This window comes from Gorilla gorilla, chromosome 15, assembly GCF_029281585.2.
Source record: "Gorilla gorilla gorilla isolate KB3781 chromosome 15, NHGRI_mGorGor1-v2.1_pri, whole genome shotgun sequence".
Lineage (NCBI taxonomy): Eukaryota > Metazoa > Chordata > Mammalia > Primates > Hominidae > Gorilla > Gorilla gorilla.
In genome coordinates this window covers 118,972,264-118,999,798 of record NC_073239.2, presented here as the reverse complement: position 1 = coordinate 118,999,798, position 27,535 = coordinate 118,972,264, and the positions used below count along the sequence as shown (strand labels likewise).

The 27,535-nt window shown below is 47.2% G+C and overlaps 1 protein-coding gene across 1 annotated transcript in view; it reads right to left on the bottom strand.

The window, feature by feature from the left end:
* DYNC1H1 (dynein cytoplasmic 1 heavy chain 1) overlaps window positions 1-27,535 on the bottom strand; it is an 86,207-nt gene that overhangs the window by 17,347 nt on the left and 41,325 nt on the right. The window contains exons 27-53 of the mRNA XM_019009655.4: window positions 27,023-27,305; window positions 26,088-26,188; window positions 24,860-25,019; window positions 23,114-23,357; window positions 22,741-22,924; window positions 22,247-22,459; window positions 21,084-21,322; window positions 20,727-20,883; window positions 17,864-18,091; window positions 17,111-17,341; window positions 16,708-16,848; window positions 16,198-16,431; window positions 15,903-16,109; window positions 15,693-15,814; window positions 14,721-14,886; window positions 13,282-13,445; window positions 10,449-10,578; window positions 6,665-6,798; window positions 6,084-6,198; window positions 5,828-5,989; window positions 5,539-5,753; window positions 5,231-5,435; window positions 3,659-3,832; window positions 3,433-3,552; window positions 3,083-3,203; window positions 764-959; window positions 51-168 (exon numbers count right to left, since the gene is read on the bottom strand). Of these exons, the coding sequence (XP_018865200.4) occupies window positions 51-168; window positions 764-959; window positions 3,083-3,203; window positions 3,433-3,552; window positions 3,659-3,832; window positions 5,231-5,435; window positions 5,539-5,753; window positions 5,828-5,989; window positions 6,084-6,198; window positions 6,665-6,798; window positions 10,449-10,578; window positions 13,282-13,445; window positions 14,721-14,886; window positions 15,693-15,814; window positions 15,903-16,109; window positions 16,198-16,431; window positions 16,708-16,848; window positions 17,111-17,341; window positions 17,864-18,091; window positions 20,727-20,883; window positions 21,084-21,322; window positions 22,247-22,459; window positions 22,741-22,924; window positions 23,114-23,357; window positions 24,860-25,019; window positions 26,088-26,188; window positions 27,023-27,305 (4,764 nt within the window). The remainder of the gene's footprint in view (window positions 1-50; window positions 169-763; window positions 960-3,082; window positions 3,204-3,432; window positions 3,553-3,658; window positions 3,833-5,230; window positions 5,436-5,538; window positions 5,754-5,827; window positions 5,990-6,083; window positions 6,199-6,664; window positions 6,799-10,448; window positions 10,579-13,281; window positions 13,446-14,720; window positions 14,887-15,692; window positions 15,815-15,902; window positions 16,110-16,197; window positions 16,432-16,707; window positions 16,849-17,110; window positions 17,342-17,863; window positions 18,092-20,726; window positions 20,884-21,083; window positions 21,323-22,246; window positions 22,460-22,740; window positions 22,925-23,113; window positions 23,358-24,859; window positions 25,020-26,087; window positions 26,189-27,022; window positions 27,306-27,535) is intronic.

Genomic DNA, 27,535 nt, shown 5'->3' with positions numbered 1-27,535 from the left:
CAGGAAAAGAGGTCACCTTTCACACGGGAGCTCCTGGCTGTGTTAATCACCTGTGCAATTGCCCATTTCACCATAGGGCCGCAAGCCAGGGAAGCCCGATTCACAATTTCATAATTGTAACTTGGATTGGACATGTAATTTTTCTTCATCTTCTCCCTTATGGCGTCACTGTAAAAGACGAATGATATTTCTAAACACATGCAGGACAAAAGCAAGGAAGAGTTTTCATAAAATTAAAATGGAAGAGACCAGAGCCAGCTCCCATCTCATTGCCCCAGTGACTGACCACTGGGGATGAGCTAGACTGACCCTTGGTTCTCAGGCGAAAGCTGAAAATGTGCTCAACACTTGAACAATTTCTTTCTTTCTTCTTTTTTAATGAGACAGGGTTTTTCTGTCACCCAGGCTGGAGTGCGGTGGTGTGATCTCGGTTCACTGAAGCCTTGATCCCCTGGGTTCAGGTAATCCTCCCACCTCAGCCTCCCAAGTAGCTAGGACTACAGGCGCATGCCACCCCGCCCAGCTCATTTTTGTATTTTTTTGTAGAGACAGGGTGTCGCCATGTAGCCCAGGTTGGTCTCTAACTCCTAGGCTCAAGCACTTCACTTGCCTCAGCCTCCCAAAGTTCTGGGACTGGAGCTGTGAGCCACTGTGCCTGGCCTGAACAGCCAAAAGTTCTGGGATTGGAGGCGTGAGCCACCGTGCCTGGCCTGAACAACTGATTTCAATTTCTGGCAGTACCTTGGCACTTCCACGTTCTCACCTGATCTCCTCTGCAGAGAAGTTGACGATGGTGGGGATGAAGTTCTCCCGCATGATGATGGAGCGGATCTGCTTCCAGTCTGTGGTGCTTTCCCCCAGCAGCAGGCAGATGGACTCCAGCGCCAGCTTCACAGCAGCAGGAGGGTTGGCCATGGACCTGACCTCCACCAGGTGCTGCTTCTTGATCGACTTCACAGCTGAGTGGCAGCAGCAGTGGATGAGGGTCGATGGGTGGGAGAAGATAGAGCAAAGCATGGTGAGAATGAACCAAACAGCCAGGAGCTCCAACTCCAATGACAGAAAGGACAGCTAGCTGCTTAGAAGAGCTAAGAAATGAGAGACTTTTCTGTATTAAACCCTCTGGAATAGGGTAAGTAGCTGATCTCTTAAATGATTATGAAGATCTTACAAAATGCAAGCATTCCTTAAAAAGCAGGATATTACCTTTAAAATGTCTCACAAGTCCTAATTTCTTTATCTCCATAAAGATTAAGAATATATTTACTATTTATTTGAGACTGAGTCTAGCTCTGTTGCCTAGGCTGGAGTGCAGTGGTGCGATCTCAGCTCACTGCAACCTCTGCCTCCCAGGTTCTAGTGATTCTCCTGCCTCAGCCTCCTGAGCAGCTGGGATTACAGGTATGCACCGCCACGCCCAGCTAATTTCCTATTTTTAGTAGAGACGGGGTTTCTCCATGTTGGTCAGGCTGGTCTTGAACTCCCGACCTCAGGTGATCCACCTGCCTCGGCCTTCCAAAGTGTTGGGATTACAGGCGTGAGCCAGTGTGCCTGGCCAATTTTTTGTATTAAGCAGAGATGGGGTTTCGCCGTGTTGGCCAGGCTGGTCTTGAACTCTTGACCTCAAGTGATCCACTGGCCTCTGCCTCCCAAAGTGTTGGGATTACAGGCGTGAGCCACTGCGCCTGGCCAAAAATATTTTTAAAAAATATTTTAAAAAATATTTTAAGTGCAATTGTGCATTTATTTTATATAATTTCAACAGACATTTTAAATTTGCTACAATTTAGAGGGATGAGTAAAGACGTGGAGTTAACAGTTCTAAAACAATGGCTGCCAGGCACAGTGGCTCACACATCTTAGTATTTCTGGAGGCTGAGGCAGGTGGATCGCTTGAGCCCAGCAGTTTGAAACCAGCCTGGGCAATACGGCAAAACCCTGACTCCACAACAAATACAAAAATTAGCTGGGTGTGGTGGCGCGCACCTATAGTTCCAGCTACTCAGGAGGCTCAGGTGGGAGGATCATCTGAAACAGGGAAGGCTGAGGCTACAGTGAGCCATGGTTGCACCACTACACTCCAGCCTGGGGGACAGAGTGAGACCCTGTCTCAAACAAAGCAAAACAAAAACAATGGCCAATGACTTCTATACACTAAAATAGTTTTCTAGGCTGACATTTTTGTAAAACAATTTTAAGTAATTATTTAGAAGGTGAGAACTACATTAAATTATCATCCAAATCCAACTCTGAATGAAAATATATAGGTTGAGTGGTGCATTTGCATTCGTCTTGTTGTATGAGGTAAAAACTACAGATAATTGGGTTATTTGAAACAGGTTAAATACAGTGGGCAAGAAGAAAGCACTCTTTTTTGTCTTTTGTTTTCATTTATTCATTTATTTTAAAATAGAGATGGGGGTCTAGCTATGTTGCCCAGGCTGGTCACAAACTCCTAAGTTCAAATGGTCCTCCTGCCTCAAATGATCCTCCTGCCTCAGCCTCCCAAAGTGCTGGGATTAGTGCGAGCCACCTCGCCTGGCTGAGAGCAGTCTTACTCACTGTGTAAATTGCAAACTAAAACAGGATGGCAGGTTGTTGCCCTATTTCTATAGCATCTTATAGGCATGTAAGGAATGGAAAAAGAGAAGTGACTGCTATCAATACTTAAATTAGCAATTGGGTCATAGCCAGAACACTCAGAAACAACTACAAGACAGTTACACTGAATATTTTATATTTCTTGGTGAAATTCAAGTCAGGGATTGATAAATAGCATACTTATGTAATTATCAACAGAGCTCAAAAAACGTATATTGACACAAAGCTTATATTGTGAAGTTTCTTTTATGAGAGGGGTTTCACTATGGTAAATACAATCTAGCTTTGTAGGAACTTTGCTTTGAGAGATGAAGACAATCTCAAGCATTCAGAAAAAGCTTCAGATGGTTACTAATGATATTTTTGGAAACCAGAACCTTTGAGGGAAGCATATGTGCAATGTTCAGTGACCTGAACTCCACAGTAATGTTGACGTAGACCACCCTTCCTAGACATCAAAGCTCTGACAGTCTTTACATACCATTCTGGGCCTCAATGACGGCAGGTTCCACCTTATCAAGATCTTCTTTGACACTCATCTGTTTGTCCGCAATTACCTCCTGCTGCTTATGCAGCTGTTCCTGGATTTCTTGGCTCATAACCTAGAAAGGAGGGATGGCTTAGGTATGGGTTAAGCACTGGTTAATTTGCTGACTAAATTCTAAACAACATTCTTCACTCTGCCAACACACACACACACACACTCTCTCTCTCTCTCTCTCCCCCTCTCTCTCTCTAATCCTAAGACCCATTTTGAACTACATTTCCTACTCTCTCATTGGAGACTGAAAATGCTCAGTCCTTACAGGCCAGAATTCCCTGACACCATACCTTCTTCTTTTCAGCCTCCTGCTGGTCTTTCACCATCTTTTTCAGCTTGTCATTGGCTGCTGCATTCTTCACCTCCAGCTCTTGGCTCTTTATCCTCAAGTCACGACGCAGTTCTTCTACCTAAAGAGCAAAGCCCACACTCAGAGATGAGAAACATGCAGAAATCATATGGAAAGGGGTCCTCACTGCAGCTCACTCCCGTGAGGAATTTGTGCCTGTGACACACCTGGTCGACTGTCTCTTTGATCTTCCTGAGCCCCACGTTCAAGTGCATCTGCTGCTCCTCCAGCTCGCTCCGCTTCTCGTGGAACAGGTTGGCGTAGTGATTGATGAAGTCCAGGTAGTGGCGAGGGGTGATGGCCATCGTTCTGCCACCTCGCTTTGCTAGCCGAGCATTCGCCTTTCAAAAAATAGTTACATCTTCTCACTCTTCAGGAAACTCTGTGACTTAACCTCAGAAAACAATTTTGGCCTTGGCAGATGGGTGTGACATGATAGAAGGAGCCTGGCCCTCGGGGCCAGAACACTTGAGTCGGGCCTCAGCTTAGCCACTTAGAGCTTCCGAGATACCCCTTACACTTCCAAACTTCTCTAAGCCCTTTAACTTCTCTAAACTGAGGACGGTGACTACACCAACTTTAGAGGTGTACTTATGTGAAAAGGCATCACAAATGTCAGTTACTATAGAAAGGTTAGCTAGCCTGCTTCCACCTTTTATTAGTGAGAAATGACAAGAAAGGGGCAAGGCAGGCCTGATGTGAGAAACTGCTCTGGTCCCTTGATTTCTGAAGCACAGCAAGATGATCAGACTACCAGGGGAAGCCAGGGCTGGACGACATTCCAAGGGCAATGGAGATGGCCTGCAGGGGCTGGGCACCAGGACACCTATAAGCTCAGAGTGGATTTCACAAAGCTCTTCTGGGAAGGAGGAGTAGACTGAGCTCTTCTATCACAGAGAATCTACAGCAAGGATTAGCAAAATATGGTTAGCAGGCCAAGCCTTGCATTTTTCAGTAATGAGGTTTTACTGGCCACAGCCACACCCATTCATTTACATATGGTCTCTGGAGGCTTTTGCCCTACAATGGCAGCACTGAGTAGCTGTGCCCAAGACTACTCCACCTGTAAAGGCTAAAACATTTACGATCTGGCTCTTTAAAGAGAAAGCGCGCTGATTCCTGATCTAGAGGAAAGAGTAAGGGCCTGAACATACAGCAGCAGTGGGAGACAAAGGCAAAGGAGATCATTTTATCAGAGGCAGAGTCAGTGGGGGCACTAAAGTGTTAGACGGCTCCAGAATTTGCAGCCCAATGACAAGAATGAGATGTTACTAAAGAGGTAAGAGGTAAGAAACAAGTATTTCCTTTACAAATAACAGTACAATGTCAAACATGAAGTGCCCTAAGGTCTATTTATGTTGTTTTGAGTCTGGGTCTCGCTCTGTTGCCCAGGCTGGATTGCAGTGGCGTGATCTCAGCTCAATATAACCTCTGCCTCCTGGGCTTAAGTGATCCTCCCACCTCAGCTTCCTGAGTAGCTGGGACTATAGGTGCCCACCACCATGCCCGGCTAATTTTCTTTGTATTTTTTGTAGAGATGGGGGTCTCGCCATGTTGCCCAGGCTGGTCTTGAACTCCTGGGTTCAAGTGATCCTCCCGCCTTGGCCTCCCAAAGTGCTGGGATTACAGACGTGAGTCACTGCACCTGGCCTTAAGGTCTATTTTTATAGCAATTTAGTTTTATATTAGCATGATGATTAGTTTTGTGGTTTATGTGTTGATCTCAAAACTGAACCCACCTGGTGAAGAGTCTGATGAACAAACACACAGCTGTTTACAATGGCTTCCCGATGGGATGGTGGCTGCGGCAGCTTATCATACACAACTGGCATGTAATCAGGCACGATGTAATTTGGCTTCTCCAGGTCCATCTTACTTGTGAATTCTTTGCCAACCTGATACAGTGCTTCGGTGGACCAGTCTCCAAACCAATTCAACACACACCTGAGAAAGAGGCCCATGTTTCAGGACAGCTATGAGGGGAAGGCTTTGTCCCTTGGAAGGACACCGACTTTCCTGACCCAGAGCCAAGTAAAGGCCCACGTACCTGTTGAAAAGTGCTGGCGATGTGGCTGCCCGGTCCTTGAGTCCCTCCGAGGACGGGTTCATGGTGAACACGACGTGGAGGTTGCGGATAACCTGGCTAGTGAACCACTTGTAGAGCTCCTCGTGCGAGTCCAGCATCAGGCCTTCCTTCTGTGCCCCCTCTTTGCACTGTGTCATCAAGGTGGCATACTCGTCTCCTTCAAAGAGACCAGGCACCTGGGAAACAGCACAGTGCTGACTTACTGGTCCCCCGGTAACACGTAATGCAACGCAACACGTCACCTAATTACCTCTCCATTGGCCAGAAGGGTATTCATTCGCTCCAGGAATCCAGAATCTAATACATTAGATTCATCCATTATAAATGCTATCTTTTCATTTTTACAGCCAGAACGTCTCAATACTGTCCGTAGGTCTTCATCAAAGTCTTCCCCTGTGTACTTCCTATGGACCTACAGAAGCAGAGGCAAGTTAGGTCCATTCCTACTCACTGAGCTCTGCACACACATCTGTTGCTGGGATTAAGAGGCCACCGACCAGACGCACCTTAATCTGGTACACACTCAAACCGTTCATCCAGGCGACGAAACGAGACAGGGTAGTTTTTCCTGCTCCACTAACACCAATCAGAAGCAAGTGGCCTTGAGGTTGACGGAATATTCTGAAACATTATGAGAACTGATCAACGTTAAGGCTTATAATGCCTCATTCCCCTTTTGACTCATATCTAGTGTCTACAGTATTTTGGACATGTTTTAACTTGAACTCGTATATTAAACATTTGCTGAGCAACTGTTATTTGTGAAGTCCAGGAGGAATGCAAAGACCAGTAAGACACGGTCCTGTCCTCTAGACTGACATGAGAGACTAATGCAATTCCAGCAGAAGGTCAAAGGGCCATAATCATGGCAGGTATGCAGTGCTGGGGGAGGAAGAATGAAGTTCTGCTTAGGATAAACTGAGGATGGTTAAGCTGGACTTAGAAAGAAGAGAAGGGGGAAGCTGCTTGGTGGAGAAGGCTGAGGTGGAGGTGGTAGGACAGCATGAGGCTTGGCATGACCCGGCACACACACACACTCAAGAGCAGCTTAGGCGAGAGGTGGGGCTGTAACAACAAAAAAGCCCACCTGTCAATCCTCAGCACGTGGTCTAGGACTTCATTAAACAGGACCAGCGGAACATCAAGTTCTTCTTCATAAAAGACCTTCAGCCTAGCTTTGACATAATCTCTTAACTCTTCTTGGTCTACTGGGATGTAATCCTATAGAAAAAAAGGTAATACCCAAATTACTTAGAAAAAAATGTTAGTTATTAGACCAAAGTCAACTGTATGTCCACATATCACGAAGAAACTGTTGAAAAATGCAACAAAAAAGGTATCATTTACAACATAGCAAAAAAATATAAATTCACTAGGAATGGATCTAAAAACATGAAAAACTTTTATAGAGAAAACTGAACTTCACCAAAAGGCAATGAAGATGACCTCAATACATGAAGAGACATACCATCATCACGGAGGAAAAAAACACTCTACTATAAAAATGCCAGTTCCATCAAACTCATCCATAAGTTCAATGTAATCCCAATCAAAATCTCAGTGGTGGGAGGTGCTTATTGTCCTGGTGCAACCTGACAAGCCAATTCTGTATTTCATTTGGAACAGGAAAGATCCCTCTAGAAAAGAACCAGGTGTGAGGGCCTGCCTTATTTTATTTTATTTTTTTTGTAGCCTCGCTCTGTCACCAGGCTGGAGTGCCGTGGCGTGATCTCAGCTCACTGCAACCTCTGCCTCCCGGGTTCAAGCAATTCTCCTGCCTCAGCCTCCCAAGTAGCTGCGACTACAGGCACGTACCACCATGCCCAGGTAATTTTTGTATTTTTAGTAGACACGGGTTTCACCATGTTGGCCAGGATGGTCTTGATCTCTTGACCTTGTGATCTGCCGGTCTCGGCCTCCCAAAGTGCTGGGATTACAGGCATGAGCCACCGCACCTGGCCTGGGCCTGCCCTATGAAACAGACTTATTACCATAATCAGGATCATGTGGTTTTAGCACAGAGAACAACTAACGGATACCTATGCACACAGGGAAACTATGATGACAGACAGATACTGCAGAGTAAATTATTATTTAATAAACTTTGCTGGGATAATGGGCGTCCACAAGGAAAGAACTGAAAACAGACCCACTGCTCACTCAATACACAAACTCAATGAGAGATGTGATTAAGGGTTTCAAAGATACATCTTTTTTTTTTTTTTTTTTCCTTGAGACAGGGTCTCTCTCTGTCACCCAGGCTAGAGTGCAGTGGCCTGATCTCAGCTCACTGCAACCTCTGCCTCCTGGGTTCAAGTGATCCTCCTGCCTCTCAAGTAGCTGGGACTATAGGCACATGCCACCATACCTGGCAATTTTTTTTTTTTTTTTTTGAGACAGAGTCTCCCTCTGTCGCCCAGGCTAGAGTGCAATGGCGCGATCTCGGCTCACTGCAACCTCTGCCTCCCAGGTTCAAGTGATTCTCCTGCCTCAGCCTCCTGAGTAGCTGAGATTACAGGCATGCAGTACCGCACCCGGCTAATTTTTGTATTTTTAGTAGAGATGGGTTTTCACCATGTTGGTAAGGCTGGTCTTGAACTCCTGACCTCAGGTGATCCGCCCACCTTGGCCTCCCAAAGTGTTGGGATTACAGGCATGAGCCACTGTGCCCAGCCTGAAAGATACATCTTTAAGAACGTTTGTTCTTCAAAAGACCTTATAAAGAGTAAAAAAACGGCTGGGCGCGGTGGTTCATGCCTGTAATCCCAGTACTTTGGGAGGCCGAGATGGGCTGATCACGAGGTCAGGAGATCGAGACCATCCTGGCTAACACGGTGAAACCCCATCTCTACTAAAAATACAAAAAATTAGCTGGGCGTGGTGGCGGGCACCTGTAGTCCCAGCTACTTGGGAGGCTGAGGCAGGAGACTGGGGTGAACCCAGGAGGCGGAGCTTGCAGTGAGCCGAGAAAGCGCCACTGCACTCTAGCCTGGGCGACAGAGCGAGACTCCATCTCCAAAAAAAAAAAAAAAAAAAAAAAGAGTTAAAAAAAAGATAAGCCACAGGGAGAAGTTTCCTGTAAATGAAAAAGAATGGGTACCTAGAGTCTTAAAATATATAGAAAATTCTACCAATAGAACACACCCACCTTACTACTCCCAGCTCCTATCAGGCCCTCTGCCTTGTATGCCCTCCCTGACGTGGTGAACCTTTCTAGAGAAAGCTGAACTTCACTGAAAGCCATTCAGAAGATCTAAACACACGAAGACCAGTGCAAGGGTCATTCTCCCAGAAATCTCCTCCCAGCCTGAGTTATCTCCCTCTGTCCTGCTCTTTCCTCCATTGGAGTGGGAGCTGCCTAAAGGAAGCTCTTACTCACGTCTATCACCTGGGGCTGCTCAATGAAATGCATGTCAAGACTGTAACTCAGTAAACGTCCTCATCCTTTGCAGAGAAAAAGGACAACTCACAGCTATTCTGGAGAGGTGAACTCCATCTAGCATTTTAGCATATGAAACATTTTCACACAAGTTATTCACAATTGTCCTATTTTCAGTGTGAGGAATGTGAAAACAAATTTGTGAAGCAAAGATTTCTTTCACTGCAAACCCGCTGAAGCAACACCTTCCACCGGCTGGAAATCCAATGGCTCAGCCCTCACACAGAAGTCAGAACCCCAACAGCAGCAGCCAGCCACCCATACTCCTAGGAATTCCTGCCCTAAAGTATCAGTGACTGCAAACCCGTAGCACATCACTGCTGTAACCGCAGCCTATTTTATAGTGCACTTTAGGACAAAGAGATTTTTCTTGTTTTTTAAGTGTTTTTTTGAGGTAAGGTCTCACTTTGTCACCCAAGCTGGACTCTTTTTAAGTTTTTATTCTTTTTTCTTTTTTATTTTTTGAGACGGAATCTCGCTCTGTTGCCCAGGCTGGAGTGCAGTGGCATGACCTTGGCTCACTGCAACCTCTGCCTCCCGGGTTCAAGCGATTCTCAGACTCCTGAGTAGCTGGGATTACAGGCACATGCCACCATGCCTGGCTAATTTTTGTCTTTTTAGTAGAGATGGAGTTTCAGCATGTTGTCCAGGCTGGTCTCGAACTCCTGACCTCAAGTGATCTGCCTGCCTTGGCCTCCCAAAGTGCTGGGATTACAGGCGTGTGCCATTGCACCTCGCTGTATTTTTTTTTTTTTTTTTTTTTTGAGACAGAGTTTTGCTCTTGTTGCTGAGGCTGCAGTGCAATGGCGCGATCTCAGCTCACCGCAACTTCTGCCTCCCGGGTTCAAAAGATTCTCCTGCCTCAGCCTCCTAAATAGCTGGGATTACAGACATGCGTCACCAAGCTCAGCTAATTTTGTATTTTTAGTAGAGATGGGGTTTCTCCATGTAGGTCAGGCTGGTCTCGAACTCCCGACCTCAGGTGATCCACCACCTCAGCCTCTCAAAGTGCTGGGATTACAGGCGTGAGCCACCGCGCCAGGCCGATATTTTGTTTTCTAAAGTATTTTTTGAAACAGGGTTTTGCTCTTTTACCCAGGCTGCAGTATGGTGGCATGACCACAGCTCACTGTGACTTCCTGGGCTCAAGCCTCCCAAGTTGCTGGGACCATAGGCGTGAGTTACCCTGACTGGATAAATTTTCAAATTTTTTTGTAGCGGTGGGGTCTTACTATGTTGCCCAGGCTGGTCTCAAACTCCTGGGATCAAGTGATCCTCCTGCCTCAGCCTCCCAAAGTGCTGGGATTACAGGTGTGAGACACCATACCCGGCCTAAAGATATTTTTGAGTAGAAGATAATTTGTTAGAATTCGTTAGCGTTAGAAAGGATGGCAGAAAAAGAAGTATGTCTGAAATGATGCGAGTTTGCTACCTTTGACAGCCAGTTGCTGTACAAGATGGGTCGGCTCATCGCCTTCTCTCTGTCGATGTTAGGGAAGTGCTTCAGAGCAACCGTGTCGATGTTCTCATCAGTCCAACGCCTCTCCTCATCCTCTACGAGTCTGTGGGGAGAGCAGCATGTGCATTTAGGTAACTAGAGGGCACGGTGAAGAAGCACCATGTTTGTGGGTGCTGTGGGCTCTTCCAAAGGATGCAGTCAGTCTTTATCACACATCTTCCTTTACTATGCATGCATGAACCTAAAAGCTGAACTCATGACAGCTTAGGCAACCTGAACTTTTATTTATTTATTTATTTACTTACTTACTTACAGAGTCTCACTTTTTTTTTTTTTTTTGAGACGGAGTCTCTCTCTGTCGCCAAGGCTGGAGTGCACTGGCACTATCTTGGCTTACTGCAAGCTCCGCCTCCTGGGTTCACGCCATTCTCCTGCCTCAGCCTCCTGAGTAGCTGGGACTACAGGCGCCCGCCACCACGCCTGGCTAATTTTTTTTTTTTTTAATTGTATTTTTAGTAGAGATGGGGTTTCACCATGTTAGCCAGGATGGTCTCGATCTCCTGACCTCGTGATCCGCCCGCCTCGGCCTCCCAAAGTGCTGGGATTACAGCCGTGAGCCACCTCGCCCAGCCCAGAGTCTCACTCTTACTTACTTACTTACTTACAGCCTGGCAACAGGCTGAAGTGCAGTGGGGCGATCTTACTTACTTACTTACTTACTTACTTACAGAGTCTCACTCTGTTGCCCAGGCTGAAGTGCAGTGGCACGATCTTGGCTCACTGCAACCTCTGCTTCCCAGGTTCAAGCGATTCTCCTGCCTCAGCCTCCTCAGTAGCTGGGATTACAGGCATGTGCTACCATGCCCAGCTAATTTTTGTATTTTTAGTAGAGATGGGGTTTCACTATGCTGGTCTCAAGCTGTAATCCCAGCACTCTGGGAGGGCAGAGGCAGGCGGATCACTTTAAGTCAGGAGTTCAAGACTAGCCTGGCCAATGTGGTGAAACCCTGTCTCTACTAAAAATATAAAAATCAGCCAGGCATGGTGGCACATGTCTGTAATCCCAGCTACTCTGGGGGCTGGGGCACAAGAATTGCTTTGAACCCAGGAGACGGACGTTGCAGTGAGCTGAGATCATGCCATTGCACTCTAGCCTGGGTGACAAAGCGAGACTCTGTCTCAAAAAAAAAAAAAAAAAGAAAAAAAGAAAAAAGAAAAAAAGAAATGGGAACTGTGATGCGTGTAGTTTTAGAGGTGTAAGACTTACTACAAGGCAAGCAGGCGAGACTGTGACTGCGCTGCTGTGTGAGGACCTTTTGAGAAGCTGACTGTAAGATCTCCTATGCAGGCTACCAGGTGAGGGTCTAGTGAAGGCAGGTATATACTTATGAAGCCAATCTGAATTTGTAAGCACAACTGCTGTTGCGACATTTGAATTTAAACAAAATTCTCTGTGGTACTAGAAATCTGTGAAAACTATATTGTGGGAGACAGGGTCTTGCTCTGTCACTCAGGCTGGAATGCAGTGGCACAATCATGGCTCACTGTAGCTGCAGCCTCCCAGGCTCAATCGATCTTCCTGTCTCAGCCTCCCAAGTAGCTGGGACTACAGGTACACGTCACCACACCTGGCTAATTTTTTATTTTTTGTAGAGATGGGGGTCTCACTATGTTGGTCAGGCTGGCCTTGAACTCCTGGGCTCAATGATCCTCCTGCCTCGACCTCCCAAAGTGCTGGGATTATAAATGTGAACCACTATGCCCAGCCAATTTTTTTTTAATTGAAAAGGGGAGAGTGAAGGTAGCTGACATAGCAACAATAACGAAAGACTGTTTAAAAAGCAGCAGAACTCCAATAAGAAAAAAAAACAGGGCTGCCACGGCCAACATGCTCTGCACTCTGCCTTGCCTGCTCATCTCTTACAGTGGCTGTCAGTAATGTACCCGGTGTTGCCCAAGAATGCCAAGGACTCGGGTTGGAAAGCCAGTGATTACAACTAGGCAGTATTCTGAGACTCCTTGTACAGTAATGACAGGAAAAACTGCAGGATGACACCTGGTCCAGAGGCACAGCTGCCAAACACTTAAGCATTTCTTAGTCTGGAGGGAACCATCTGCCAAGTCATCTTACTGCAATTCAAACCACAAAACCTTCCACAGTTGATGCCGATCAGTCATCCTTTAGCAATTTTTTCCCTTAAGTATTGGTCACTTAACTAGAAAAACTCAAAACTTACAAGACAAGAATTGATCCAAGTGGGCAACAGGTAAAAGAGAAAACCAGTGCCCCAGAGCTGCAGCTGCAAAGCCTTTAATGAGAACACAGACTGAGAATCAGGAAGAGGGGTGGTGGTTACGGAACACGCACACTGGGCAGTTGTTGGGAGACCTTTTAACTCAGCAGTGAACCCGTGCTCTGGTAAGGTTATCACAGGCAGCTGCTACCTTGTGTGGTCCCACTTGACAGTTTAAAAGGTTTATTAAAGTGCCCCGTTTTTTGACTTCTATGATGTATCTTTAAAAAAAAAGTACCCTGTTCACAGCCACAAGGTTTATGAAAGTGCCTTGTGTAAGCAGACAGTGGTGGGCCAGCCGGTGCATTCAGCGCACTGTGACTTTGTTACCCTGGGGCAACTGTGACCAGTGTCCAGACGGGAGGCTGCCCTGGCTGACTCTGCTCCTTCCACCACTGGCACCACCTGGCTCTAACTTAGGCAGACCACCCCTGCAAAGACCCCAGCTTCGACAGCTGTAAGAACTCAGAGCAGGGGAGAATGGGACCAACTGGATCCTCGGCTTCCCTTACCTATCTTGGAAGAGACGCAGAGCTTCATGTGCCCAAATCCGAATGAGGCCTTCAACAGGCAGGGTCTCCAGAGGTCTCAGCGCTTCAAAGATGCCTCTCACCCACCTAGTCATTTCACGGGGTGAATAGATATAGTGAGGTTGTGTATCCTGGGTGAATCTCTCCTATGGCAATGAGAAAAATGGAAGGTACGTGTAAATATCTTAAGACACAGAGAAGTGGTCAAAAGGTAAAATGTGGCAAAACATGTTTACATTAAAGAACCTAGACCCTGAAATATTTAAGAAGATAGCTGGACATGGTGGTGGGTGCCTGTAGTCCCAGCTACTAGGGAGGCTGAGGCAGAAGAATCGCTTGAACCCAGGAGGCGGAGGTTGCAGTGAGCTGAGACTGCGCCACTGCATTCCAGCCTTGGCGACAGAGTGAGACTCCGTCTCCAAATGAGTAAACAATGTTGGAACAATTGGATAAATAACTGTCCAGAACAAAGTTAGATTCAAGCTGCTCACTTTATGCTGAAATACATTATATTTAACGATTTAAATATTTAAACAATGAAACTACAAAAAATCCTTCTGAAAATACTTAAAAGCAAATTAAATACTGGGAAAAAGCATCTGCCACCTATGACAAGAAAGCTGTCCCAAAGCATGAAGAGTGAGGGAGACACAGCAGGGCAGTCGGTGGCTCCCACTCATCCCCCGCAGCCAGCGGCTCCATGGGAGGCTCAACAGAGAAATGCAAATAGCAACGAGAGTCATTTCTCACCAAATGGGCAAAGACATTTTTGTTAATGACTATTTTTTAAATGTTGCAGAATACAGGGAAGTGGGTGCTGCTGGTGGAGGCGTAGCTGGTCCATCCATCTTGAGAGCAATCTGGCAGATATGCAGCCTTTATATACATTTAGAAACTGTATAGCTCTATTTTCGTCATATACACATACATACACATGCATAGGATAATGATTAAGCATGGAAATGTCAGCAGTCTTAGCACCTGCATAGAAAAGTGACTTTGATGACAGACCTTGGAGAAAGTCTCTCGGCTCAATAACATCTCTGAATAAAGTCCAATCTTTATTTCAATAAACTTCTCATTTTATTTTGAGGTAGAGTCTCACTCTGTCACCCAGGCTGGTGCAGTGGCACAATCATGGCTCACCGTAAGCTCTGCCTCCAGGTTCAAGCAACTCTCCCACCTCAGCCTCCTGGGAAGCTGACACTACAAGCATGCACCACCACGCCCACCTATTTTTTGTAGAGACAGGGTTTTGCCATGTTGTCCAGACTGGTCTCAAACTCCTGGGCTCAAAGGATCCACCCACCTTGGCCTCCCAAAATGCTGGGATTACAGGTGTGAACCACCACACCTGGCCAATAGAGTGCCTTAATTATGAGAGGAAAACAATTTCTGGAAGAGCAAAGAACTCTGTGTACCTGAGACATGGTGTAGAACTCCACCATGGCAGCAGTGAGCGGCTCTGCATACGTCCGCAGGGATGGAATGAGCCTCAGCATGGCGCGGTTGAAGGTGCCGTAGATCTGTGTGAGGGAGGCGGGGCCCGGGTAATCCACATACACGACAGGCACGTGGCGCAGGAACCTGTGCACAGATAGCCCCGCTCAGCGCCCCTCCCTGACAGCGCCTCCCAGGAAGGGGCAGTGTGCCAGTGGAGTCGCCCTGTCCAGGGCCCTGTCTGGAGGTCGCTTCCTAACCCAGCTATGCAGACTTGACATCAGTATTAGCTGAGATCACACACACACTGCTCAGGCTTGGGGTCTGACACACAACAGTCGATGGAAAACACTTGAAAAACCAGCAAAGATGAAAAAATAACCAAGGCTTATTTCAGCCTCATCTTGGCTCTACAGATGAGTCTGGAGCAGTTCATCACTACCAAGAGATCAGTGCTTTTATTTCATTTCATTTTATTTATTTATTTATTTTGAGATGGAGTCTTGCTCTGTCGCCCAGGCTGGAGTGCAGTGGTGCAATCTCAGCTCACTGCAAGCTCCAACTCCCAGGTTCACACCATTCTGCTGCCTCAGCCTCCTAAGTAGCTGGGACTACAGGCACCCGCCACCATGCCTGGCTAATTTTTTGTATTTTTAGTAGAGATGGGGTTTCACCGTGTTAGCCAGGATGGTCTCAATCTCCTGACCTCGTGATCTGCCCGCCTCGGCCTCCCAAAGTGCTGGGATTATAGGCGTGAGCCACTGCGCCAGGCCAATGCTTTTATTTTTAACATATTTTCCTGGCATTACAGCACAGAGAAGTAACCCAAGAGGAACCCACAATAAGCAGTATTGTTGTCTTTATTATCAAAACCAGGTTTTTGTGGCGCTGTGTTTACAGCAATCCTGAAGCTGTGCGTGTGTGAAGCAGAGCAGTCTACCGAGCTGTTTTACCTGTGTGAGAGGGGCTTTCTTCCAGGGTCTGTGGGGGGATTACAAGCCCCAACAAACTGGATTCTCTCCAGCTTCACCCATGTTTGATCTGAGGTACGGTAAAAGCCTCCGTGCTCCACCATCTGAAGGAAGGGACAGGTACCACATTAGGAGCAAAACGTGAACAAGAAACATTGTGGGGCAGGAGGGGCCTTGTGGATAGAAACAAACCTGTCTGATGAAGGATATGACCCTCTGGGTCCCATATTTATCCATATCTGGCAAGTTGATTTCATCACAGAACAACACCAGCCACTTTCCAAGTTGAACAGGAGCCAAAACAACCCCGTTAGGTGTGCGCCTGTACTCGCAGTAGTGATCAAAAGTCTTCAGAAGCAGCTCTGGAGTAGTAGCACTGGAGAAGTTGAGACCCACCACCTTTGGAGGGAAGACACAAAACCACACTGTAAGACCAACCCCATGCTCAACACCAAAAGGTCTGCTGCCCACCTCCTGGCCTCTTTACCTCCATGTCAGGCAAGGCCCGGAGGGCGCTGAAGAGTGTCATGGTCTTGCCAGACCCAGGAGGGCCACACAAGACCAGGGGCTTGTGTTCGGCCAGCCAAGTGTACAAGAGGGCTTCGTGGCGGACTGTGTCCAGTGTTGGCACGACGACATCAGGGGCTGCCACCTTGTGCGTCTCCACTTCAATCTGAGGCACCTTGGCCTGCCACGGAGACCACTCTCCGCTGATGGACACCTACACACGGAGATGGAAGTGTGAGTCCGGCTGCAACCAAGGTGCCTCCTCACGAGGTTTGTTTACCTGAACGCAAACTTGAACTTTCAGAACAAGGAAGTAATTGGTCAGGTTAATCTGCATTCTTTGCTAACACATGGAACTAAAAGGATAAAGTCCTTCTATGAAATGGAATAAAATGAAAAGACGAAGTCAAGGTCCATGGTCAGCTTATTCCAGGATGAGTTAAATCAACAAGGCGAGAATCAGAAACACGGGTGGTAACTGCATGCTCACCTCATAATCGATAATGGGTATGTTGGGCGCAGTGGGCAGAGGCACGGTCGTGATTCTTCTGATGTATTCACCCAGCTCTGCTCTCATTTTTAGCCGGCTGTCTCCAGACAGGGACCAGAGTATGGCATAAACCAGATATCGCTATTAAAAAGGGAATTAAACTTTGATTTTTATAAAATTTCAACAACAAAAGAAAGACACTTACTGCAAAGTTAACCTAAAGACAGTGGTTCCCAGTCTTCTTACATCACAGACACCCACTGCACCTTTCCTAGCCCCTCAACGAAGGCTCTGCCTCGCCTAGGAGAGAGCGCACATCCACACAGGTGCAACATTTCAGAGGTCCTCAGACCTGTGGTCTGGCGCAGTGGTGAGCTCTGTGAAGCCCCTGATGCCCCCTGACCTGAATGTAGCGCTCCAGCTGCTCGATCTGCATGGGGAAGTCGGGATGGTTGGCGTTATACTGCGCCACGTTGCGGCAGGCCTGGTGCAGCATGGAGAAGAGCGAGCCCAGGCAGCGCAGGCGTGTTAGGTCCATGATGTGCTCCAGCTGGAAGGCGTGCTCTAGCGCCTTGGTGACCAGGCCGTTGGACGTGAAGTACGGTTGCATGATCGTAGCTGCATCTCTTTGGATCTAGAAAGTGGAAGGAGTGATACTTAACTATCTTTCAAAAGGCAGGCGAGTTTCATCGATTCTAACCTGGTCCCAGGAGAAGGTCATATGACCTTGGAAAACTCATTTTGGATGAAGCTTCAATGACCAGTCCTCATTCCTTCACCCAGGTGGTTCTCAAAAACCCTGCTTCCCAGGAACTTTGGTTTTCCTACTGAACATGGAAAAGGGCAGGCTTTCATCAATTTGTAGAGAAAAGTAAGATAATGAAAAGAATTCTTTAAATTTTCCCATTCGTGACTTTTAACATTTGTAGCTGCTACAGCTGGGCTTCCTTGTTTAAGCTGGCAGAAGACAACATTGATTACACAAAAGTTGGCTGGGTACAGCGACTCATGCCTGTAATCTCAGCACTTTGAGAGGCCAAGGCAGGTGGATTACTTGAGCCCAGGAGTTCAAGACCGGCGTGGGCAACACAGCGAGACCACATCTGAACATCCTAGCACCCTCAGGTCATGATATGTGGGTCCCACCTGGGCGTACCTGCAGCATGGGGGAAGCGGCCTCCTCCCCCTCATCCTCTTTGCCCTTACGCCGCCGCTGTGCCTCATCCTCCCCTTCATCCAGCGGGATGCTGCGCAGCCTGGCCAGGAAGTTGTTGAAGATCATGTCGGTGCTCAGCACATCCTCACTGAACCAGACCATGCCACAGCGCGACACTGTGGCCAAGGTCGCGTATTTCAAGTCCTGTACCTCAAACATTATTCTCACCTTGAAAGAAAACATTAAGCAGATTTAATGACATAGGTTTGGAAGAAACCTGGACATTAAGATTCTTTTACCTATATATACACTGAAAGAGTGACTTTAAACTTTATTTTCCTATACAGAAAGTAGCCAGGCATGGTGGCGTGTGCCTGTAATTGCAGCTACTTGGGAGGCTGAGGGAGAAGAATCACTTGAGCCTGGGAGGTGGAGGCTGCAGTGAGCCGAGATCATGCCACTGCACTCTAGCCTGGGTGACAGTGAAAACCTGTCTCAAAAAAATTTTTTCTGCACTTATTTAAAAAAAACAAAAAACACCTACAGCTCACATCACTACAGTATTCACCATTCTCTCTACAGGAATCTGGGCAGGACAAGTATGTGTGGCAGGGAGAAGAACAGGGCAAACCACCTTGTTTAAGGTTTCCCACTGTTCTTGAGGGCACAGAAGCAACAGCCCCTCCAAGTGTGATGTCAGCAGTGACTGTGTCCTGGGTGCGCACCGGGCGTGGATCCCTCCAGTCTCACATAACCTGACCAGGCAGGCACGCTGTCGTCTCCGGTGTTTTTTTTATTTTGAGATGGAGTTTTGCTCCTGTTGCCCAGGCTCGAATGCAATGGCGTGATCTCAGCTCACTGCAATGCCTCCCGGGTTCAAGCGATTCTCCTGTCTCAGCCTCCTGAGTAGCTGGGATTACAGGCATGCGCCACCACGCCCAGCTAATTTTTTGTCATTTTAGTAGAGACGGGGTTTCATCATGTTGGTCAGGTTGGTCTCGAACTCCTAACCACAGATGATCCACCTGCCTTGGCCTCCCAAAGTACTGGGATGACAGGCACGAACCACCATGCCCGGCCTCACCTCCAGTTTAAAGATGGCGCAGGTGACTTGCTGGAGTCCCACTGCTAGTAAGTGGTTGAGATTCAAAGCAGGTGGTCGGACTCCAGAGCCTTAACCTCGGAGCTGTAATTGCCTCACAAGGAGATTAATCTCCTCTGACAAGTTAGACTCTACTGGATCAGCTGTCAGAGAGGAACTTGAGTTGTTGGAATTAAGTGCACACTTTCAGACAGTATTAAGAATCCATGGCTGGCTCCTGAAGCTGAGATAAATACCAATCCTAAGCCTTGTTGTTAAAGGCTCATAAGCTGATCAGGCCAGAAACCTCGCATCATCCTTGATTCCTTTCCCTCACACCCACATCTAGTCCATCAGCAAATCCCACGCATGCTTTAAACTCCAGCCACAGTCAGTCACCTCTCAGCACCTTCGCTGCTGCCAGCTCACCCCCTGTCCCTGGTGCCTGGAGGTCTGAGGCAGTCTCCAACTGGCCTCCTGGCTTTCACCCTGCCCTCTTCATTCTCCAAACGGCAGCCAGACGGACCTTCGTGGACATACATCAGGCAACATCGCTCCTGTCCAGGCTGCTCCATGGATCCCAGCTTGCCCAGTGTACAAACTCACACCCCCCACAATGACCTCCTAGGCCCCTGACCTGGCTCATTTCCTCTCTAGTCTCAGCCCTGACTTGTCCTCCCCAGTCCTCTCCGCTTCAGCCGACTGCCCCTTGCTGTCCTCACGTACACCGGCCCCCTGTCCCAGACCTGCTACTCCTGCTGTGTGTTCCCTTGCCCAGAATACTTGGGAGACTTGGGACCTACTCCCTCACTCCCCTAAGTGTCAGCTCAAACCACATTCTCAGGGAAGGCTTCACATTTTAACCTCCAGCCCCCAGCAACACCTGACAGCTCGCTTTCCATTTCTTTTTTTCTTTGCACCAATCACTATTCATTTTGTTTGTCCAATTGCATCACACGTGAGCAAGGGCTTTTGTCTTCCTGCCTTTTTTTTTTTTTTCTTTGAGACGGAGTCTCTCTCTGTCGCCCAGGCTGGAGTGCAGTGGTGCAATCTCGGCTCACTGCAACATCCGCCTCCCAGGTTCAAGCGATTCTCCTGCCTCAGCCTCTTGAGTAGCTGGGACTACAGGCACCCACCACCATGCCCCACTAATTTTTTGTATTTTTAGTAGAGACGGGGTTTCATCATGTTAGCCAGAATGGTCTCAATCTCCCGACTTTGTAATCCACCTGCCTCGGCCTCCCAAAGTGCTGGGATTACAGGCGTGAGCCACCGCACCCGGCCTGTCTTCTTGCTTTCTTACTGCTGTATTTTCAGCATCTAGAACAGGGTCTGACTCAGTGCAAATCCATACCGGGCCTGACTGTGTTTACTGATCAGTAGGTGTTGTCAGGCACCTGCATCATGCACTCATTTTCCAAGGGACAGCCTAGAAAGCCCCATTCCAAATTTCTCATTTTCCCAACTCTCTAGATGTATAACAGCTTAAGAAACCTTAACGACAGCCCCACCATACAGGGTTAACTGATAATCATAGAGTGTGCTTATTACTCAATAAATGATAGAAAGCCATTAATAAAACCTATTAAAATGTTTCTCACTAGCCATGGAAATGGAAAAAAAAATCTAGTAGTTGAGATGCTACCTTTGAAAATTACTTACACAATGATCACTACTCCATGGAATCTGGGTCCATGACTCCAGAGCTGCACTTAGCTAGCACATGAAGTTTAGTTGGCCAAAAGGAATTATTCAGTTGACGACATACAAAAGGCTACTTACATTGGGTGGAAGACTGAGGCGCTCTCCATTGGGCAAAGTTAGGAGCTTATTGTCATCCAGCACTGAGTTCAAGTTCTCAACCCACTCTGGATCCACATCGCCATCGAAGACGATCCACTGGCGCTTCTGCAGCTCGCCTCTCACGCTGTCGATGATCCTGGTTGGGAAGGATTTTAAAATAGCTGCTGATTAAATCAAGATTTTAACATTAGGCATGTTTACCGACGATGGTTTCTGAAATGACCTTTAATTTGCTCAGACTTCGGTTGAAAAATAATGTATACTCTGCTCTTGTGAAAGCAAAGTACTTAGCGCCCATATCCAGGAGAACACAAACACAGATCAAAGAAGACGTACTTTCTCAGCACGTGTGTGAAGAGCCCATCTGTCCATTCCCTGGTGTTGGGGTCCAGGGTTCCGTAGAGGTGGTCTTTGCTGATGGCCTTGGGGTCGATGATATGGGCCACACCTTCCACACCCTCGAGTCTCTCCAATGCCTTCAGCAGGACACGCCAGGCCATGCTCTTCCCACTTCCCGAGGGCCCCACCATCATCAAGCCATGATTGATCTGGGTGATCTGATAGAGCTGGAGAACCTGCAGGGCCCAACAGACCAGCACGGTGACCATCCCAGAGGAGGAATGGGGACAGCTCCTCGCTCAGCCACCTCTTGTGAAAGTGAGCAAGAAACATTATGTGTGGATTTTTTTTTTTTTTTCCTGAAACGGAGTCTCTCTCTGTCACCCAGACTGGAATGCAGCAGCACGATCTCAGCTCACCGCAAGCTCCACCTCCCAGGTTCAAGTGATTCTCCTTCCTCACTCTCCCAAGTAGCTGGGATTACAAGCGCCTACCTATGGATTATTAAAGGCAAGTACTGAAACTCCCCAACTGGAGAGATGTTACACAGGTCACATGTAAAACAAACATTTCCAAGCTGTGGCGAGTTCTTTAGTAAGTCAGGAAGGCTGGAGCCAGTGGGACAGGAGACGCCAGTGAGCAGCCTCAACAAAGACACATCAGATCCCGCCAAGGACAACAAGAGACCCAATGGATGAGCTGTGTGTTCAATCCCATACAGCATCTCTCAGGCCAAACACACATAGCTTGTGCAAACAATAAACTTTTTCTTAAATGAATCACATAGAGGAAGGAAAGAAGCCAATACAGAATGTAAACTACGTATTGATCAGCGATTCAGGTTGTTCATCTCTGGCACTGGAAAGTCTGGTAAGCAGAATTTTTATCAGTATAAATAACTTTCCAATATAGTCATGCACTTAGCATTTTCAGAAATTAAACTGTATCATGTAAAATTTTCAGGTTAAGTATTGTTTCCTCTTCATTTAAACAACAACAACAAAAATTCAAATAGGCCTTGGGCAAATCTTCATAAAGCATATTATGCACCTCCATAGCCTTTGTGGACAGTTGCGTCAAAGGGCCCACGGTTGTCATTACCGGACACTAAAGCCAGCAGGGTCTGTGAGGGCAGTGGCCAGTGAAACAATCCAAGTTACCTTTTCAACCCACATTCCACCAACTTCTTCTCCATCTCCATATGTCAAATACATCTCCTGACACACTTTCTTCAGCTCTTCTCGAAGGGCAGTCATCTCACCCCTGTGATACTGGACTCCAGGGAACACATCCGACAGGAGGCTGAAGAGCAGCGGGATGTCCTCTGCCACCAGCTTCGGCACCATCGTCTCACAGACGCTCTGTATCAGAATCTATGGGGAGAGGGCTGGGCTGTGAGCAGCGCAGCACGGCTCAAGTACTGCCCGCTGCATCCCCAGGAGGTGCATGATCAGTAACTGTTGGTGAACAAAGGGTGCGAGCACCACTCGCCCACATTCGTGCACTCGACTCACTGGGTCAACATTACAGTCTATTTCAGCCATCCCAAGACATGTGAACTGCAAGAAGAACTCACAAGTCATGGCTTAAATGTTAAAAAGGTAAATTTAAATAACGTATAAGGTTTGAGTGATCAAAACGTTTGTTAACGAACCTCTTGTTCAGGGAGATTTTCAGCAATTTCTCCTTCATCAACTGCTTCCCCTCGTTCCTCTTTCTCCCTCTTTATCTTCTGGATTCTCTCTCTCTTCACATTGCCTGCACTCACCAGCACACTCTTCAAAGCCCGAAGACCGAAGTCATAATGGCTTTGGGAAGAGAGCTGCTCATCGCATAGTCTAGAAAAGAAGAAAAAAAGGCTATCTTTAATAACAGTATACTTTAAGCAATAATAGGGTCAAGTGTCAAGAAACCAGAGATGGATATTTTGAAAGACGTACCATCATTACACATAAAAATTTTAAGGTTAAATGGACACATTTAACATATGCAAGAAACATGATCACGAAGAATTCTAGGCTACTTACTTAAAAAACGGGACGATTTTGTTGGCAAGCACTTCAGCAGTGCGGAAACCCTGTGAGTACAGCATGACCTGGGCGATTAACTGCCGGTCGGGCTTGGTCATGGCCAAGCTCCGGAACAGCTTCTTCAAGTTGTCAGGAAGGTTAGACCGGCCCGCGTAGCCAGGGTTCATGGTGATGAAGATGGCCATGTCCGGGCTCACCTTGACTTGTTTGTTCAGCAGCTCACAAGTAATGGGGGCAGAGGCTGAGAACGAGATGATAGTGTTAAGACTAGAAATGTTAAAAAAACAAAACAAAACCCATTCTAAAATGTCTCTAAAACAACACACAAAGCTCTCGTTCTCCCAGGGAGCTGAAGTAGAGGCTTCCTGGGGGGCTGTTCTCTGGCCTTTCTTCGGGGACCACCAGCCACATTCTCCCAGCCCAGGTGGACCCATTCCCATGTACCTCATGTGCACGTGTCCCAGGTCAAGCCACCAGAGGCAGAGACCACTATTCTATTTGGGCAACACAACACCTGAGTGTCATGGAGAACTCGAGATAGAGATGCAGTCCAACAAATTGTGCAAAAAAAAAAAGGAATAAATGCCGCGACGCTGACTGGCTTACATCATGGGAATTACCTGCTCCTAGCATCATCAAAATAAAAAAAACCCAAACCTCCAAGCACCTCTGAGCCACTTTGCAACAAAGTGTATTCTCGCCTTAAGAGAATACTGATCACAAAGGCAAGTATTGCTTTCCTCCACACTCCTTTTGTTTTATTTAGGAGGTCTGGGGAATTCTTCATAAGGCAAGTTGTTATTATGCAATAAAAGGAAACATTAAAAGCTACGCTGTGCACATAAGACAGAATTTCACACTTGCCCAATACCCAAATGTTTGCCTCCTTCAGCATCCCACCCTCCCTGACCCCACATGCTGGGACTTTGTGTTGAACCGGGAAGGGAAGTGGTCCCTGGGGCCTCTCCGACAGCTGCTCCTATCGTGATAAAGGGCTTGTTTCCAAAGACAGATGGCAGAACACTGGCCAGACAGGTGGCTGGGGAGGCTGGCTCTCTGATGATGTGAGAATGAAGAGGGGGCACCAAGGGCCCGCACCAGAGGACACGCTTATCCCGTGGCAAAGACCATGGAGGGAACACACAAGCTCTAAGGGAACACGGGGGCATCTGGTTGGCTGAGGAAGGACTGCTCAGGTTTTTGGTTGTCCTAGGACATAGAAACCTCTATGCTGCTGCCCTAGAATGAGGACTAAAAGCTGTGATGCAGTACAGTCCTGGGTTTCTTTTTTTGGGGGAACAGTTTTGCTCTGTTGTCCAGGCTGGAGTGCAGTGGCATGATCTCAGTTCACTACAACCTCTGCCTCCTGGGTTCAAGGGACTCTCCCCGCCTCAGCCTTCCGAGTAGCTGGGATTATAGGCGTGCACCACCATGTCAGGCTAATTTTTATATTTTCAGTAGAGATGGGTTTCACCACGTTGGCCAGACTGGTCTTGAACTCCTGACCTCAAGTGATCTGTCCGCCTCAGCCTCCCAAAGTGCTGGGATTACACACGTGAGCCGCTACGCCTGGCCTGGATTTCTTACCTTCCGTCTTTAACCACAGCTCACTATACTGCCTGTAACAGTGAGTTCCTGTGAGCTAAATTCTTGCTTATTTCTAATCCAAGAGGTAGAAAATTAGTTCACTAGGGAATTTCCCTCTACATTCTCTAAGTAATTTTTGAAGAAGAGGTGTCTTACTCTTGTCGTAGTTGGGGTTGGAATGTTCACGCAGTGCTTCCTGTATGCACTGCACCTGCTGGGACACAGCCGAGAGCATCCGCTCCTCCAGGCGGTTGAACTCGTCAAAGCAGCCCCAGGCACCCACCTGGCAAAGGCCCACAAAGATCCGGCCCATTGCCTGGAAAGGAGAGGAAGAAAGGCGCTAAAACCACCTGCTGTGCCCTCAATTGTCTCCCCTCTCCCTTGCCACAAATCAGTATGTTGATGCCCTAACCCTAGTGGGTTTGTCTTTAGCAAAAGAGCGTGTAAGGACATAACTAAGGTTAAATGAGGCCATAAGGGTTGGGGCCGCTGATCCACAGGACTGGTGCCCTTATAAGAAGAGGAGGAGGAACCAGAGCGCTCTCCCTGCATGTATCCCGAGGAAAGGACTTGTGGCGACAAAATAGCCATGTGCAAGCCAGGAAGAGGGCCCTCACTGGGAACTGAACCCCGCTGACACCTTGATCTTGGACTCCCCAGCCTCCAGAACTGTGAGGAAATACATTTCTATTGTTAAGCCACACAGCCTGTGCTGCTTGGATATGGTGGCCTGAGCAGACTACCATACCACCTGCCTCAGTGCTGGCTTCACGGGGCTCAAACCCTGACTCTGACAATCTGCTTGGCCTTGAGCAAGCCACATCTTTTTGAAATGCACATCTCCTCATCTGTGAAATGGGAATAATACTACCTACTCCCACGGTGGCTGTGAAGGATAAATTAGAGTCACACCTCAGGTGAGGGGCCCAGTGCCTACACACAGTAGTTACTTCATGAACAACAGCCGTTATCATGACAGATGTAAAGTATAACACCTTCTTTCCTTCCGTGCCAAAAAAACTCAATGACAAAGCTACTGTTTTTATTCTATCACTTTTTGTTGATTAAAGATAAACCTCTTCCATAATGTGCTTATTCCAAGACACAGGCACTAAAAATGTCGTCAAAAAACTGACATTTTAGAAAAATATTACACTAAAGATCTAACTTTGAAAACATGAAACTAAAGTCAACTTCAAAGCATGTATGCTGGACACCTCAAACACTTCAAAATAACACCTATCCCTACTACAGGACTCAGGAGGCCATATAAACCACACTGAGCTGTAAGACCAATGGCTTTGAGAGAGGTACGGAGCTTGATATTCCCCAAATGATCCCTGCAGGGCATTACATTTTAGGTGGATCCCATAAAGTGTCTCACCTGGAAATCAAAGGTTTCATCACAGTTGAAAACTAAAACAAACCGTCCAAGCTGATGGCCAAGAGCTTTGACAGACTCTGTTTTCCCAGTTCCAGCAGGTCCTGTTTAAAGAAAAGCAACAGAGTGCTTGAGTCCATTACCTAACTGAAAACATATCTTTAGCTTTAGAAGAACTACAAAAAGCAACTCATTTAAAAAATCCAAGTGGTGGCCAGGTAGGGTGGCTCATGCCTGTAATCCCAGCACTTCGGAAGGCCGAGGCAGGCAGATCACCTGAGGTCAGGAGTTCGAGACCAGCCTGGCTAACATGGTGAAACTCCATCTCTACTAAAAATACAAAAATTAGCTGGGCATGGTGGTGGGCGCCTGTAGTCCCAGCTACTTGGAAGACTGAGGCAGGAGATCGCTTGAACCTGGGAGGCAGAGGTTGCAATGAGCCAAGGTTGCACCACTGAACTCCAGCCTGGGAGACAGAGCAAGACTCCATCTCAAAAAGAAAATCAAAGTAGTAATAAATGCAAACAAATTTAAGATTTTAGAATGTACACACCACATAATTAAGAAGTACATTCAGGCCGGGCATGGTGACTCATGCCTGTAATCCCAGCACTTTGGGAGGCCGAGGTGAGGGGGTCACCAGGTCAGGAGTTCGAGACCAGCCCAGCCAACATGGTGAAACCCTGTCTCTATGAAAAATACAAAAATTAGCCTGGTGTGATGGTGTGTGCCTGTAATCCCAGCTACTCAGGAGGCTGAGGCAGGAGAATGGCTTGAACCCGGGAGGTGGAGCTTGCAGTGAGCCAAGATCGCACCACTGTGCTCCAGCCTGGGCGACAGACACTCCATCTCAAAAAGAAGTACATTCAAATCATTAGCTTTATCCTTAAACATTTTAATATATGATTCCATCTGTCCAGATCTGTGGAAGAACTTACCAAATGGGGAACCCCCCAGCCTGGCCTCCAAGGCTTGTGTCATTGTCAGATAGCAGCGGTCAGTGAGGGGGGTCTGGACCAGTTTGTCCTGAACACCCAGGTACTCAAAGCCATAGTTAAATTTGGCATTTGCCATTTGAATTGACAACTGCTGTAACACATCAGTTTGCTTAGGGTCAAAGTAAAATCGCATCTGGCTGAGCCATTCAAAAGATTTGGCGTTGTCAATCTTGCTTTTGATCAAGGACCTTGTAACATCTCTCTGGTGAACCAACTCTGTAATCTGAAGAAAGAGAGTCACTTTAAAAGTTCATCTACACTAAAGCGATACAGTGCATTCTCCGGGTTTCTGGACTGTTAAACTGAAATTGAGGTTCTAGGTCCAGTTACAATGGCTTTCAGTAAATGTTCCAAAAGGCAAATTCACTTTCAGAGATGAGAGACACGTTACTCATGAGATGGTATAACACAGAACCCAGAGCTGCAGCAAAAACAAAGAAACAGAAACACCTG